The sequence below is a fragment of the Canis lupus genome, chromosome 33 (genome assembly GCF_003254725.2).
Source record: "Canis lupus dingo isolate Sandy chromosome 33, ASM325472v2, whole genome shotgun sequence".
NCBI lineage: Eukaryota > Metazoa > Chordata > Mammalia > Carnivora > Canidae > Canis > Canis lupus.
In genome coordinates, this window is record NC_064275.1 from 8,821,749 (window position 1) to 8,839,069 (window position 17,321).

The following is a 17,321-nucleotide window of genomic DNA, read 5'->3' on the forward strand; positions in this document are numbered from 1 at the left end:
TATTGTTGACTCTTTTTATTAAAAACATTTGTTTATCTCTCTGAGTTGTGCGCAAAGAGGTTATGAGGTGGGCCTGAGGGAGAGTGACGCAGGCTGTTTATTACATGTCTGTGTTTCCTGGTGGAAGGAGGAGCCTAAATGGAGAGCCAAGTTTTCCCTCCTCCCACCATACCTTGGGATCGATCTCTCCTTCATGGCACTTTCTTCTTTGGATTTAAGTCTTGCCCTGCTGCCAAGAAAACAATTCAGGAGTGATGCCAGGCAAAGCATCTGTGTGTGTGTTTGTGTGTGTGTGTGTGTACATGCATTCGCATGTGCACATGCTATTTATTTTTTAAAAATCTAAAAAAAATCTGAATAATTTGGATATAAAAATGGCTATATACGTATGTGTGTGTGTGTGTTGTTTGTGAAAACTCTGTTTTCACAGAGTTAGTATATTTAGTTAGCCAGTCAGGGAACTGTGGGAGGAAGGGGAAGATGCGCTTATTTTTTTCATTTTTGGCAAGGACGTCACCAGCTTTGGAGTCTGCTCCAAGGACAATCCTACATAGGAAAAGTTAAGTAGACTATTACATCATTGGATTAGAATAAAAACATGTTTTCGTTTGTAATGATTCTAGCTCTGCTCAAAAATTAGTTAGAAATTGCCTCAGCTTTGCCCATGTGCTTATAAGTTTATGCAAAAAGCTTATTCTATTATTGAAAGTAAGTATTACAGGTTTCCATAATATCTGCTAAAAGTATTTATTGAGAGTCATACTGCCTTTGACATAATGGGAGGCTCTACGGTGTTATGAAACTCGAGAACATTATTGACTATTCCCAAAATGATGGTTCTTAAATTTTAGTGGGATTGAAGAATCCAATGAAACCTAATCAGTCTCGGGAAAATACACATATGGACAATATTTTGATATAACTTCTGGGAGTTCATGATCCCTCTGAAACCCATCTATGAACTATTGCCCTGGAAAGAAAGAAGAGTCTCCATACATGTACCACAGAGTAAGGCCCTCAGATTGACTCTTAGAAAATGTATGGCCTTGATTCATTTGTTCAGAATTTATCTCAGGGTTCCCAAGATGCTGGTGTCACTGTGTGGTGATGACCGTGCCAAAGAAAACAAGGCTAAGTGGAGTCACTACCCACAAAGAGCTCTGATTACATGGAAAGGGACTGCTGGTTCAGCAGACTGCTTATGCACTGTGACTCCTATGATGCAAATGTGCACTACCTACGTCAGGAGTTTTCCTAGGGAACATGAGATCCAGGGGAGAAGCAGGACATGTCATGGTGAAGTGGGGGAGAGAGAGGCAGAGGGAGCATGTGCAAAGTCACAAGAAGGGTCCTACAGCTGGGACATTATTAACCAAGAGCACGAGTCCAAAGATACGAAGCCAAAGTCAAAAACAAGATCAGATTAACAGGAATCTTTTAAGACAAGCCACAGAATTTGGACCTTACTCATGAACATTTTTGAATTACTTGTTGTAGCACTCTGAACATGTAATCTCTCTCCTTTCTTATTTGTGAAATGTGAATAAAGTGTCTTCGGTGAATATGAAGTTTCATTTAAAAGACACATATAATCACTTATAAATAGCTTTATTTTGTATACAATCTCAAAGCTATGGCATGCTGCAGTTGAAACAGACCCTAGAACTAATGTGGTCTAATGTTTTATTTTGCATACGAAATGCCTAGATTTATAGGTAGCTATTAAATCTCTGAACTTGATCTACTATTCTAACAGGTATCCACAATTCCTGGAGTCAGTGCTTATGGAAATACAACTTCAGTACAAATAGGAAATATTTCGGGATACATTGATACTCCAGACCCACCAACAATCATCAGCTATCTACCTGGGCTTCTTTACAAATTTAGTTGTAGTTACCCACTGGAATACCTGGTTAATAATACCCAGCTTGCCTCGTAAGTTCACATTCTATCCTTGCTTTCACATTCTGTGTTTATGTTTGGGTCATTTTTTTTTTTTTTTAATCTTCAAGAGACTTATAAAGATAGCAGGGTTTGTTGAGAATAGCCAAACTCAAAGTAATGGAAACCATAATAAGTCTTGTATCTATCTATCTATCTATCATCTATCATCTATCCAACATTGTTATGACCCATATCAACAGATCAAATATATATATATATTTCCCCCAAAATTAAAGCTGGCTCAAACTGGTTGGATGTCTACCTGGGATTTTCCTCACACCCTTCAGAATTGCCCAAGAAGCTCAGAACTCTGTGTACTTATGCAGTCCAGAAGAGCTGTTCCGTTTCCAGTGCATAGAACAGCTACTGCATTGTTATGTCCTGTTTGGCTTCAGTCTCTGCCATCTGCTCTCAGTGGTTGGACTCTGCTGCCTCAGAATCTGAGGACTGCATGCCTCTTGCTGCAGACACAGCACAGGTGCCGATGGTTCCCAAAGAGCGGTGGCAACACTCAGAGCCAAAGAGCTTCAGATATGCGCTGAGGCCACAGCCTTTTGTTTATAGTCATGCATTCATTTATTTTTCCCAAAGTACCTATTCCAAGACAGGGCTCTATTCACATTACAACATAGTCATCTGGATTTGTCAAATAGTTTTGAAAAGATGGGGTAGCTGAGTAAAAACTTTCTCTCCTCGGTGCTAGAATTTGCTTTCACAAAGGCGTAGTTATTGTTTAATCTCAGTCATGAGTGAATGTAGAGGCCACATTCTGTTTCAGTTAAAAAAAATGATCACAGCTGGTTGTGATGGCACAATGATGATAAATACCTGGGAGAAAAGCAAGGCTGGGAAAGCAAGAAAGGCTTGGAGTCAAAACAATGCAGGTGTAGAGGGAAGTGAGTCATTAGGGTGTCATGGATTAGTCTGCTCCCCTCTCTTCCTCAGTAAACACATTCTTGAGATGCCGTGTACATGGAAATTCATTCATTTATTCAATAAATAGTTATCATACTTCTACTATCATACTTCTGCCATGCAATGTTCTACCAATGAACAAAGTAAAACAAAAATCCCTGATCTCATGAAACGTCTAATGGGATTGATGAAAGCGTGTCTGTTTCAGATTCCAATGCTATTGGAATGACGTTCTTCTTTAAAAAGTCTCATATATGTAATGCAAAATGGAAAGATGCCTTTGTAAAGAAAAAGACCATAAAGAACAGTCTGTCTTTATGTGGTCTCTCTTGCTTTTTGATTATTTATCTGTTCAGTGATTTAAATAGTGTGCGTATTCCGGGCCTAGTTAAAAAGTATGTCAAGCTTACTCAAGAGTTTTAGTGCCTTAAATCCAACATTAATGTATAACTGAAACTTTTAATTTAGAATCTCATCAGTGCTTTCCTTTCTCTAAATCTGTTTTAGGTCCTCAGCGGCTATTTCTGTGAGAGAGAACAATGGTACATTTGTCAGCACTTTGAATCTGCTCCTTTATAATGTGAGTTGATAGGTGAAGGATGTCATGTTCTCTTGTACCGTTCTGAGGAGCCATTTATGTGGGTGGATTTTATATGAAAGGCTACCAAGAGCCACATTAACCCTGTTATACTTTGGTAGCATTTATGCATCTTACTAGCATTTTTTTATATCTTAGTGATAAATATACTAAAAACTATTACTTTCTAAAAGTTGATAAATGACTTAGATTTTATTTGTAAATGTGATTCTACATAGCTACTCCAAATGTCTATCTACATTTTTATGTATATATTTATTTGCACACATGTGTATGTAGCCATAGGGTCAAGAATTTGGAAGTAATATTTTTGTGATAAAAAGATAGGAAGAGTCCAAATGATGCTTTCCTTGGTGACGAATGTGTTAATGTTTTCCATATGGGCTTTGGCTGATGATAATTCTATCACATTTGAAATAATTTGGGTCGACTACATGGTATTGTCTAAACTCTTGTCATGTAAATATCGACAGTGGCAGCAAAACGTGAAAAATACATGGATTTCTATTTATAACTCTAACATTAATCCCCCAAATGATATTTTCATGTTGATTAAAAATTTTTATTCATACATTTTAAATGCCTGATTTAAATATCAATTTTTCAATCTATCAACCAACATTTTTGTAAATTATGAATCTGATTTTTACATTATTATTCATGTCATCATGGCACTGAGTTATAATTCATGCAACTGATTTAAAAGTCAGTGCTTTATACTTTGAATATAATGAGCTATAAATATTGTAGTAGGACATTTTCCAAAGGCATTTAAAAAAATCATGTTTATAAGTGTGTAGTCTGACACCACTGAGTTCTAAACAACAAATTAAAATGTGTTGGAATGAAGATTGCCTTTCTGTCATTTCTAAACTTTCTTCTGCAAGGAGAAACTGCCAAGTTACTTGGTTCCACAATACTCAGCAAATACGTGACAATATTCATTCCCAATATGGCCAGATAGTTATTATTGTTTTGAGCAATATTTTTAAATTGGAAAATTCCTATCTGTTGATTTATATGTGTAAGGTCCCTGGGGTAGAATTGAGGTGACTGGTTTGGATTCAGTATTTGTTGTATTTGAGTGAAACAAAGATGATACTTCCTCATTCTAAAAAAGAAAAAAAAAATATGCCCACATGGCATTGATTGACGCCTTTTTTGTGTGTGTGTGTGTGAAATTAAACTATTCTCTTACTGGAAAAGCAGAAAATAAAAATTTAGAAGTGCAGATTTGGGGAGAGCTTTGCTCTGAGGGTCTTTCCTTTATAATTAGAAATAGTATTCTTTTTTTATGACTAGGCATAATCCTTCAAAAACTTTCTAGAATCTTAATGCTAAATAAAAGCCTATGATTTGGTGATAGCCTTAAGATTTTAATTCTATGGTAAAAAGGTAACCAATTGTTTGATATCAGACAGTAAAGGAAATAGGTAGTGTCAAAACATGTTTTTTTTTTTTTGATGTCTTGTGCTTTATATTTGATAAGATTCAACATCCTAAGAGCCCTGACGAGAATAGATTGTAAGACTATAATTCAGAAAACAGAATAAACACATCTAATTTTTACCCAGTTTGCAATAAAGGTGTCACTGATGATTGAATTAAAATTAATTGAATTTTAAAAGTTATTTACTGAACAATTATGTAATGAAATTTGACAATTTCTCCACAAAATACACTTTTAAATGAACAGACGACTTTTTAGAACAGTTTTAGGTTTACAGAAAAACTGACCTGGATTTCCTCTATTATTTACAACTTGATTTTGGTGTATATTTGTTACAATTGATGAACCTGCATTGGTATATTAACTGAAATCGGTAGTTTATATTTGGTTTCACTCTTCATATACATTTTGTGGATTTTGACAAATGTCGATGACATACATCCATCATTAATGTACAAAATAGAAGATTCTCACTGCCCCCCAACTATTTTTTTAACATGGTTGTAATATGGTGCCATGTTACAGGATATTACCAAACTAGTAATTTATGTAAGCCTCCAGTTTTAAAATAAATAAGTCACAAAGTGAAAAGTACAGCCTAGGGAATATAGTCAATTGTGTGGTAGTAACAAGGAAAAAAATCCTCTTAATTTACACTAGAAAAAAATGGATTTCCTTTCTTTCACATATTGATCCAAAATCATACTTATTATAATTGTTTGGAACACTAACATTTAGCTGTCCATATGTAATTTTATTGCAGAATTTCAGACTAAGTATTGTTTTATAACCATTAGTGGTCATATCTTCCTATTTCATATGCAGAGTTTTTTATTTTTAATCCATAAGAATGATGAAAAGTTACATTATATAGCTACTATTCTCATTCTTTGGAAAGGAAAAGTTGTGCCTAATTTGGATTCATCCAATTGTTTATTTCTATGTGTTCTGGAAGCTAGTAAATATACTTAAGAAAATTTTATTTATAAAAAATGATGACTTTAATTGGCTATGTGATCTCCATGTATGTGGATTATTTCAAGTTGAACTGTGGTCTTATTTTTGTAATATAAATGTATCAGTTTTCTTCTCTGTGGAAATGGAAAATGAAGATGACTTTGTGAATTTGAATTATACCTAAATATTAGTGTCTTCTGAGCAAATACAGAAAGATTAAGTCTGAAATAGTATCATAGTAATAATGTTTCTTAAAAGTTGAAGAAAAAGTCTAAAATAAATATAGTTGACTTTAGGTACAATGTTGCACTAACAAGCATAAAAAAGCAACTATACAAACCAAAGGAAAAAAAATACTTTTTGAAGCAATTTTAGGAGGAAAAATGTGATGATTCATGACTAAACCACAGCTGAGTCACATCATTTGCAAATGACTTAGCAGTATAATACTTGTAAAAAAGTAAAAACTCTTCTGGACACTGCGGATGCAAATATAAGATTAAAGATCTGTATATTTAATGAAGTGTGGAATATTTGGAGAAGTTTGCAAAGGGAGCTGAAAAAGATAAAAATACTACCTATTAGAAATGGTTGGGGAGCTATTACCATTTATCACAGAAATATAGAAAAAAAGTACAGCATATAATCCCTCATTTATCTGTCTTTATTTGGGAATAAAATAAAGTGCCACTCTTTCAAAAATAAAGTGTGCAAGCCATAATTTAAAAAATTCAAAATCTGTTGCTTTCTTTCCAGCTTCTTAAATAGCTTACATTTTTAGAAGTTCTTTTCTTTTCTGTTTTTTTTGCATTCTACAGTTTTTTTTCTGTTTTTTTTTAAACTATTAAAGTTACCACTTCTCAATTTCTAAACTATTGCTTTAATACTGTAAATTGGGAAGTGATATAAATAGGCTCTCTAGAACTGTTATAAAATAAGGGTAAAGAGATGGAAGTGAAGTCCTGAGACACTGTTCTATAAGTAATTGGCAAGGAATCAGGTGAAGGAACTCCATGGCATACATTTTGGCAACTTGCAGGACACGTTGGTCTTTTTTGGGGTTTTCAAATACATTTTGGTAATTTCAGATTGTCAGATAAGTGATTTGGGGCAAATGAGAGATTATCAAGAGTGTAAAGACCTACGACTCCAATGGCAAAGGGTTTAAACTAAAATAGACATAACTCAAAGAAACTGAGTATTAGCCACTAATGTAATTTAAATAAATGAAGTATTAATTTAAATAAACTCTATATCCACAATTGATTATTAAATTAAAAACTAACCACTATTAACTGTTGAATGCAATTTAAATACACTGAACATTAACCATTATATATGATAAGCTATAGAAACAAAAATATTTATTTACAGAAATGAATTTGTTACTTGGGTATCGTTTAAGAACAGTTCTTAGAAACTAGAGGATTAACTAGATCCTTTTTGCTGTTGATTCTGTTTATTTATGTTGACTTGCCCCCTCTTTATATGATATTATTGTTTTAAGTGGTAAATGTATTGTTTGGAAGACAATGACAGATTAATTGCTCATTTTTTTCACCATTAGGATTCAACCTACAGTCAGCAGTTAATTATCCCAAGTATAGGATTACCTTTGAAAACCAAAGTATTTGCAGCTGTACAAGCCACTAATCTGGATGGCAGGTATTTTCAAACATCTTTTTTTGTTGTTGTTGGCTAAAACATTTTGACCACGTAAAGCCTCATGAATCATAAAGTTTGCTCATTTCATTTTTAATTTAAAAAATACTGTCATTGCCACATCATTTAGGAATGCTAGTAAATAGAAATAACAAATTGCAAAGATTAAGGAATGACAGTTATTTTGTGTCATTAATTGGAAAATAACAAGTCTTCCCATAAAGAAGGAGGGAGAATTACTGGAAGAGGGAATGGGCTGATCTTCTGGAATACCACAATGTTCTATTCTTTCATCTGAAAGATGATGAATCACATGCAATCATTTTGTGACCACTGAAGATTTGTGCACTTTACTATGTGTATATTACTATTCAATAAAAATTTATTAAAAACAAAAGAACTCTCCCCATAATGATCTGGGCCAAAATTATTTAAAATGATCCTCAGAAACATCTCCATAAAAAACCCTAAATCAATAAAGTTTCATATGATCAAGTTTCATATGATCACATTTTAGATAATCCAGAATGATCAACATTGAAAGGGAATTCTAAAGCTGAGGATCCCATCCTACCCTATAATAACATTATAATGTGTACGTGGTTTACTTTGGGTTTCTCACCTATTATTACATAAACTTTGTATCCTGAAGAGTATTCTCCAGTATACTCTGGAAATTTAATTCCTCCCTTTTTTTCTTCTTAGTATTTCTGTTCTTGGATCTTTAAAACTATCTTATCAAATGCAGGATTTAAAAAAAAATGTTGGCATTTACTTCCCATAGACTAGTAATTTTTATAACAGCAGAGTTGGAAGGAAATAATGCATAAACCTAGGCACAGTATGTCTTGTGGAGGAAGGCTGTGTATTTGCCTCATGGTTTTCTTTTATCTAAAACAGTGTCTATCATAGACCTCCCACTCGCGCCACCACTGATTCTGGCATAATTTTCAGTGTATGATTTATGCACCAAACTACTTGTTGTATATAGTATAATATCTTCCATCATTTGTTGGATATAGTAATTTCTGGAAACAAAAGGCTGTTGTTCATAGTGAACATAGAAGCATCTCTGTAGCTCACTTTTGGCTTTTGTTTCTTCTTATACACAATTTTTGTGTTTGTGTGATATTAACCTTAGCCCCACTTGATATAGGATGGCAGTTTGCTGCAGATTTTTAAACACCTTGAGCTTAGGAGAACATTTTAATAATCAAGAAGCCTCTGAAATAACTAATAAAAATATGATCCTATTCTATGGGGTAAGACATTTGTCAATATTTACTTCCCTTGGATTAGTAACTAATATCCAAAAGGAGGTTCTGACTCTCGGCTATGCTTGCCTCTTTCTGCAGATGGAATGTCTTAATGGATTATTGCTACACAACCCCATCAGGGAACCCAAATGATGATATTCGATATGATCTCTTCCTTAGGTAAGTCTTGTATTGATAGCAAAATCCTAGTTGTAGATAGTTGAAATGAAAACTCCAAGATAGATAAACAAATTGTAGGGTCCTTCTATAGCTTTAAGTTTAAAGTTACATTTTGAGCTTTTAGTCCTTACAGAGCTGGAAGCATAAGACTTGAGAAGAGTTTTCAACACAAAAATGCTGATAAAGCTATTGTTGAATGAAACTGCAAGTAAGTTAGGTCCATCAAAGATGTTTTATTCATGTTTAGGACATATGGGAATATTTCGCTGTCTTAGAAAAAGCACGGGTTGGATATTATTGGTAATCAGAGAAAGGCAGGGGGAGGTACTATTTATTCACAGCTAGACAGTCTCATCGTATGTCATGGAAAGTAAAATTAAAGTAATGGTATAGATAATTTAGACCCCAAAATGCTTTTCTTCATTTATCAGTATTTAATATGAAAGTATGATATAAGCCTACTACTCCTTTTTTATCAGAGCCAATAACTTCAACTTCATTCCCCAATAGACAATGATAGAGTGAATGTAATCTACATTTGGGGAAAGGGGACATTGATCATAAAAACATTCAATCATCCCAGTTTCCTTTCAGCATTTTTATCTGACAGCAGAGCAGACTTGAGAGTCAAGCAATGGCTTCTAATCATGCTTATAAAATGCAGTTGGCTCAGATCACTGCTGCTTATTGACACATGATGGGAGCAATATGATGGGAAACCAAAAGAATATGTTTTATTGGTTAATCAAGGTTAAGAGGATGGTCAGAGGCTAGGTCAAACTGACACTCTTACATCCTATTGCTGGAAGTGTTAATTTGGGCAATGTTTTGGGGAAAAAAAGTCTGTATCAAAAGCCTTAAAATATTCCATATTCTTTGATTGAATATTCACACATTTGGAAGCATATTATAAAATATTTATGATTTTCTGATCTATCACTGATATTTAAAATAGTAAAACTTGAGGGCAAACTGGGTGTTCAGCAATGAGGAAATGGCTAGGTGAGTTATGGAGAACTAGTGATTTGAGATCTCACAGAAGCATTAGATTATATAAAGTTACTTCTAAAACAGGAAAAAATAAGACTGTTTCTATTTTATTTCCTACCTTTCTGGCTTCTTAGTATTTTTTTCCTTGGTAATATATAGTTCTTTAAAATTTAAATTAATCAAATAAGAGGTGAGAGAATCAGCATATATAATTATATGTACAATGAACCTCATTTGTATAATATATAATAGAAAAGCCATAAGGAAATACATCAGTAGGTTCACAGTGGTTATTTATGCATGGTAGGATTGTGAATCATTTTGTTTTGATGTTTTTCTTATTTTCCAAAATTTCTATAATGACCACATACTGATAATCTGGAATATGATTGTCAGACTTCTAGTATGACTGTGGCTTAGGGTTGAATCTCTTTAGTGTTCTTATCAGAACTATAGAGAGTGAAATGAGTAACTAAATGAGTTTCTCAAATGTCAGTTGCAGTGAAAGTAGGTGAAAAAGAAAACTGAGAAATCCCAAAATATGTGTTTGTATTGATAAAAATAATTAAGATCAAGACCAAATGGTGCAGAGGGAGGTCTGCAGGAAGCAGTGTGGGAAGAGGTGGCAGGAGAAGCAGGGAAGAAAAGTCAATGTTGAGGGGTTAGGGTAGTAGCAGATTTCATAAACAGCCAAGAGAAATGCACACCCAGAAGGAGAGGGTACCACTCTGAGTGGGAGTTGTTAGGAACAGAGCTGAAACCCAACAAGCCAACAGCCCTGGGGAATGTGGAGAATGAAGGGATAGAGAATGACCAGAGCCTCAGAAGTGGTAGATCTCAGAAAGTGCCAGGAAAAGTGTACCTTCTAAAAAGTGAAGGATTCACCTAGGAAGATAAGAGCCATGGTTGAATAGGCTTGTGAATGAAGCTGAGGAACATGGAGCTGATAGTAGAACTCTTGATATCTTAGGTTCAGAGAGGCAGGGAAAACTCAACTACACAATTATGGTGCATTCAATAGAAACTTGTCTGTCCTTGTAAAACAAAGGCGGGAGAACCTCGAGTTGAGGAAATCCTTGAGGAAAATCCTTACTGCTCCACATTGCCCAAAGAGTCCCCAGAAAATGATATGTCTAGGGAAATCCAACCTTTCAAATGTGAATGGTAAGCAATGAAGATACTGCTTGCTATATTCCAATATACTACACAAAAAAAAATGTAAAAAAAAAAAAGCTGAGAAAAAAGGATGTTAAGGATAAATTAAACTCACTAGAAAAGGTTGCATGAAAAACATAAGATTTGCAATTAGACATTGCAACATTAATTTTTTATATTACAAAGTAACCATAAAGCAACAAAAGCAAATTTAAACAAGTGGGATTATATCAAACTAAAATCTTCTGCACAGCGAAGGAAATCATCAACAAAATGAAAAGGCAATCTACTGAATAGGAAAACCAAGAAAGAGTCTGGAATTCTAGTCCTATTTGGCAGTAATGACACAGCATCTCTCCTTCCATGATGAAGTGTTGGCAAAGGAAGTCAGCTAAAATATAAGGTTTATGTAAGATTCTGAGTCTCATAAGATAATTGTCCAAAACATCCTATCTTATGAGAGGCCAATATCTAAAATATATAAAGGGAAGTCTGGATGACTCATTTGGCTAAATGTCTTATTCTTGATTTCAGCTCAGGTCATGATCTCAGGATCATGAGATTGAACCCCATGTTGGACTCCATGCTCAGTGGGGAGTCTGCTTGAGATTCTCTCTGTCTCCTTCTCCTTCTCCCTCACCTCTCAAATAAATAAATACATTTAAAAAAATATAAAGAACTCCTATAATTCAACAGCAAAAAAAAAAAAAAAAAAAAAAAACAAAAACAAAAAAAAAACACCCTCATTCAAGAACGGGCAGAAGACATGAATAGGTATTTTCCAAAGAAGACATAGAGATGGCCAACTGGTACCTGAAAAGATATTCAACACCATCAATCACCAAGGAAATACAAATTAATACTATAATAGAGATAGCACCTCACACTTCTTAGAATGGGTACATCAAAAAGATAAGAAATAGCAAGTGTTGGTGAGGATGTAGAGTAAAGGGAATACTTATGCACTGTTGGTGGGATTGGAAATTAGTATAGCCACTATGGAAAACACTATGGGGTTTCCTCAAAAAATTAAAAATAGGCAGGACTCCTGGGTGGCTCAGCCACCTAAGTGTCTGCCTTCAGCTCAGGTCACAATCCCAGGGTTCTGGAATCAAGCCCCTCTTTGTGCTCCCTGCTTCCTGTTTCTCCCTCTCCCTTTGCCCCTCCCTCCCACTCATTCTTGCTCTTGCTCTCTCTCTTGAATAAATGAATAAAATCTTAAAAAAAAGAATAGAATCACCATTTGATCCAGCAGTTCCATTACTGGGTACTTATGCAAGAAAATGAAAACCTTAACTCAAAAAGATATATGGACCTCCATGTTCATTGCAGCATTATTTACAATAGCCAAAACATGGAAACAACCTAAGTGTCTATTGATGGATGAATGGATAAAGAAATTGTGAATGGATATCACATGGGGGAAAAACCTCTTATAGATATCATAGATACAGAGAACAGATTAGTGGTTGCCGGATATGGGACTTGGGGGTGAGAGATATGGATGAAGGTCAAAAGGTGGAAAAAAAATTAAAACAGGGAAAACAGAGAAGGACAAGAAGAGAAGGAGAAAAAGAGCAAGGAGGCAAGGAAAAAATTGTCAAAATGACAATTTGTGGTGAGTTCCTTGGGTGTTCTTTTTGTTTCATATATCCTAGACTTAGAACTGAAGAAGTCAGTAACTCAGAAATATTAGTGGGCACAGATATAAATGAATGAATAGGTGATAAACCTGTCCAAATGAATGAATAAGTGAATGATGATAAAGCCTGTCCTCTCAAGCCAAAAGACAAGGAAAGGAACAGCCTAGTAAGCAGAAAACTTGCACAATAATTGTACTACTCTTAGTCTAACACCACAAAATGGACTGTGGTTTCATCTCCACCCCGGCCAGCAAAGGCTGAGTGGAGAGCCAAATTTCCACAGTTGTCTGGCCTTAACAAGGCATCCCAATCTCCCCTATAGGATAATTTCAGAGAAGGCTGAGTAGGGATTCTGTACTTCTATTCTCACCAGGCAATAATGAAATACCCTTACTTGCCCCTTTAGTTTCATGTCAAAGAAGTCCCAGTGGAGAGTCAGGACTATTCTTACTGCCCCACAGAAACAAGGCCATAGTCCTCGGGGCGTTGCTGGAGGCCACTCCTACCTCGGCTAATCAGCCAGATATTAGTAGATGCCTAATGGGGAGTAGAAACTCTCACCCTACCATTAACAAGATCCCCAATCCTTGGGTCCAGAAACGCCAAGAAAGATTCTGGTATTCTAGTCCTATTTGGCACTAATGTCACAGCATCTCTCCTTCCATGATGAAGTGTTGGCAAAGGAAGTCAGCTAAAATATAAGGTTTAAGTAAGATTCTGAGTCTCATAAGATAATTGTCCAGATGTCCTAGGTTCAGTAAAAATCACCTGTCACAACAACAATCAGGAAGATCTCAAGATGATTCGGAAAAGGACAAAAATAAATGTGACAGAGTTTAGAATTACCAAAAAAAAAAAAAAAAGATTTTAAAGCAGTCATTATTGAAAGTTTTAACAGGCAATAGCAAACGTGCTTTTAATAAATGGAAAAATAGGAAGCCTTGACAATGAAATGGGAAGTCTCTGAATGGAGAAGGAAGACATAGGAAGAAAAAAATGAGAAATTTAGTACTTAAAAATACAATAATAAGCAAGAAAACTAAATATGCAATTACCCTACAATCTAGCAATTGCATTCTTGGACATTTTTCTCAGTGATAAGGAGGCTTATATAAGGGACTCACACAAAAAATGTATACATAAATATTAATGACAACTTTATTTGCAATAGCCAACTTTTAGCTATTTGCAATAGCCAAAAACTGGGAAAAAATGGATATTCTTTAATAGATAAGTAATTAAACTAACTGCAGTATATCTATAGCATGAAATACTACTCCTAAATAAAAATTAATGGATTATTGATTTCTATAACATAGATGCATCTCCAGATAATTACACTGAGTAGAAAAAAATCAAATCCCCAAAGGTTACATATTGCATGATTCCATTTATATAACACTTTGAAAAGATGAAATTTTATTAGAAAATTCTAATGTATAAATGAAGTTCTCTTAAAAAAACATAGTGATGGTGGGTGGTGCCTGGGTGGCTCAGTCAATTAAGTGTCCAACTCTTGATTTGGGCTCAGGTCATGATCTCAGGGTTGTGGGATGGAGCCCTGCATCTGTCCCCACACCCAGTGGGGAGTCTGCTTGAGATTTTCTATCTCTCCCTCTGTCCCTTCCCCTACTTGTGCACTCTCTCTCTTTTTCTAAAAATAAAAAAAAAGTAAACAAACAAACTTAAAAAAAAAACATAGTGATGGTGATAGAATTATAAGAATTCAGGTAAGAAAGGATAGGACAATGAAAGAGAAGGCTATAAAAATGAGTAAAGGGAAATAGATGGAACTAAAAAACAATGTGCTACAGAAAAATTTCTATAAGACAGAAGGAAGACATAATTAGGTGTTCCAGGGAGAATAGACACAGCAGAAAGCACAGTATGGGACAGAGCAACTAAAACTAGGCAATGCAAATAAAAAGAAACAAATATAAAGGAAAAGATAAAAAGGATTAGAGTAGGAAAAATAGAAATAGAAGGTAGGCCAAGGGAATCCAATACAGACATAAAGGATGCCCTGGATGAAATCAAAGGTTTTGTCAAATGGAAATGAGGAGAACTATAAAAAGACATAATCAGAAATATAATAAAAATGAGAGACTTTAATTCCCTTCTCTCAGGAAACTCAGCTCTGGTGGCCAACAATTAAGTAAGGGTATAAAAGATCTGAATGACATAGTCAATGAGCTATATATTAATAGCTGACAATACTTAACAACATGGAAATAGAAAGTCGCTATGACTTGGCAGTTTTAAACACTTGGATCTGTATTGGAAATACAAACCAAAATTTTGCAGTAAGTAAAGAAAAAAGTAAGTTCTTTGAAAAAACAAATAATCCCAAGCTAACCTAATCAGGAAAAGGGATGAACAAATCCACAAAATACCCCAAAACGTGGAAATGGCCCAACCCAATATTATACTTAATAATAGTTCTAAAATTATTAAAGGAATGTGACATCATGTGAGATTAGCCACATAGACAAAATTAGAGTAGTGAGATAAGAAATAGTTCCAAAACACATGGTAAGAATTTACAGTGTGATAGACTGTGACATCACAAATCAGTAGGATAAACAGAGATTTTAAAAATAGTGCTGGACAGTAGATATCCATGTATGACCAACCTCTGCGAGTTTCAAACTTTTCTTCTGCAGCTTTCTCACCATCCTCAGCCTTCCTAGAGTTGAAGAGACTTAGGGCCTTGTTCTGGATTAGCTTTTGGCTTAAGGGACTGTTGTGTCTGGTTTGATCTTCTCTCCAGACCCCTGGAACTTTCTTCATATCAGTACTAAGTCTGTTCCACTTTCTTATCATTCCTGCGTTCGCTGGGATAGCACTTGTCATTTCCTTCAAGAACTTTTCCTTTGTTTTCACAACCTGGCTCACTGTTTAGTCCAGGAGACCTAGCTTTCAGCCCGTCTCAGCTTTCAACATGCCTTCCTCACTAAGCTTAATCAATTCTAACTTTTGATTTAAAATGAGAAATGTGTGACCTTTCTTTTCACTTGAACAATTAGAGGCCATTGTAGGGCTATTAAGCAGCCTAATTTCAATATTATTGCATCTCAGGGAATAGGGAGGCCTGAGGAGAGGGAGAGAGATGGGGAAACATCTGGTCCGTGCAACAGTCAGAACACATTTGCTAATTAAATTCACTGTCTTTTAGGGGCAGAGTTTGGTGGGGGTGGAGGAAGCCCAAATTACAATAGTAACATGAAAGATCACTGACCATAGATCACCATAACAAATATAATAACAATGAAAAAGTTTGAAATATTGTGAGAATTACCAAAATGTGACACAGAGACAGGAAGTAAGCAAATGCTGTCTTGCTGCAAAAATGGCACCACTAGACTTGCTCAAGGCAGGGTTGCCACCAACCTTCAATCTGTAAAAACCACAATCTCTGCAAGCACAATAAAGTAAAGCACAGTGAAACAAGACATGACTTGCTAAAAGCCATACAATAAAATATTGAAAATTTAACATAAAAATAAAGCTCTTGTGTATGTATGAACACACACACACACACACACACACACACACAGACACACATGCACCCGCACTTAAGAAATGTCCAAAGCTAAGCAACAAAGTCAAGCAATTTGCAGCTTATATAACAAACAAGAACTAGTGTTCCTAACACATAAAGAACTTGCAGGAATCAGAAAGAAAAAGCCAACAACAAAATAGAAATTTGGGCAAAGGACAAAAACAATTTTCCGATAAAGAAATACAGATGGCTCTAATGTATATGAAAAGATGCACATAGTCATTTCCACAGACTTAAATGCAAATTTAAAATTATATGGTGACAGTTTATTTTTCCTACCCGATAGTAAACAATTCAGAAAAACTTCCATACACTTTGTTAATGTAGCTCTGGGGGAAATGAGGGTTTTTTTTTTTTTTTTTCATACTTTACTGGGGGAGTACAAACTGCAATGCGATTTACAGAGGGCAATGTAGCAAAGTCTGTTAAACAATCCTACAGATGTACAGATAATTTTGCATATATTCAAAATAATGTTTAAGGCTATTCATTATTACTTTGTAAAAAAGCAAAAGAGTCAAAACAATGCAAAGGTACATAAATTGGGACTCGATAATGTAAACGCTGGCCCATGTGCGTGATGGAATACTATACAGTGTGCAAAAAGAATGAGGTGTCTTGATAAATATTCATAGGGATAGATCCCCAAAATCCCTTGCTAAATTTTTTAAAGAGGTATGGTACAAAATAATGTAGATAGCGTGTTATTTTTTTTTTTTTTTAAGAAGGAGTAAACAATAGGAATTTATTGCTTCAGCTTCTATACGTATGTATATACCCTGGGAGGATGCAACAGCAAGTGAGGTCACCTCTGGCAGATTTGAATGTGGATGCAGAATGATGTGGACAAGGGCAACGATGGGAGGGAGATTTTTCACTACATATATTTTATACTGTTTGGATTTTTGAACCTTATGAGAGTATAATCCCTCTAAAATTTGATGGTACTATTATAATCAGAAATTGATCTCCTTAAATTTTACGATCTAGGTCACTCGTCATGTTT

General features: G+C 34.9%; 1 protein-coding gene across 15 annotated transcripts in view; it reads left to right on the forward strand.

Moving 5' to 3' along the window:
* ZPLD1 (zona pellucida like domain containing 1) overlaps window positions 1-17,321 on the forward strand; it is an 80,337-nt gene that overhangs the window by 51,921 nt on the left and 11,095 nt on the right. For all 15 annotated transcript variants that reach the window (XR_004811658.2, XM_025478579.3, XM_035710040.2 and 12 more), the window contains 4 exons: window positions 1,757-1,938; window positions 3,370-3,442; window positions 7,435-7,532; window positions 8,885-8,965. Coding sequence is in view for 14 of the 15 variants with exons in the window: in XM_025478579.3 (XP_025334364.1) it covers window positions 1,757-1,938; window positions 3,370-3,442; window positions 7,435-7,532; window positions 8,885-8,965 (434 nt within the window). In the remaining variant the exon portion in view is untranslated. The remainder of the gene's footprint in view (window positions 1-1,756; window positions 1,939-3,369; window positions 3,443-7,434; window positions 7,533-8,884; window positions 8,966-17,321) is intronic.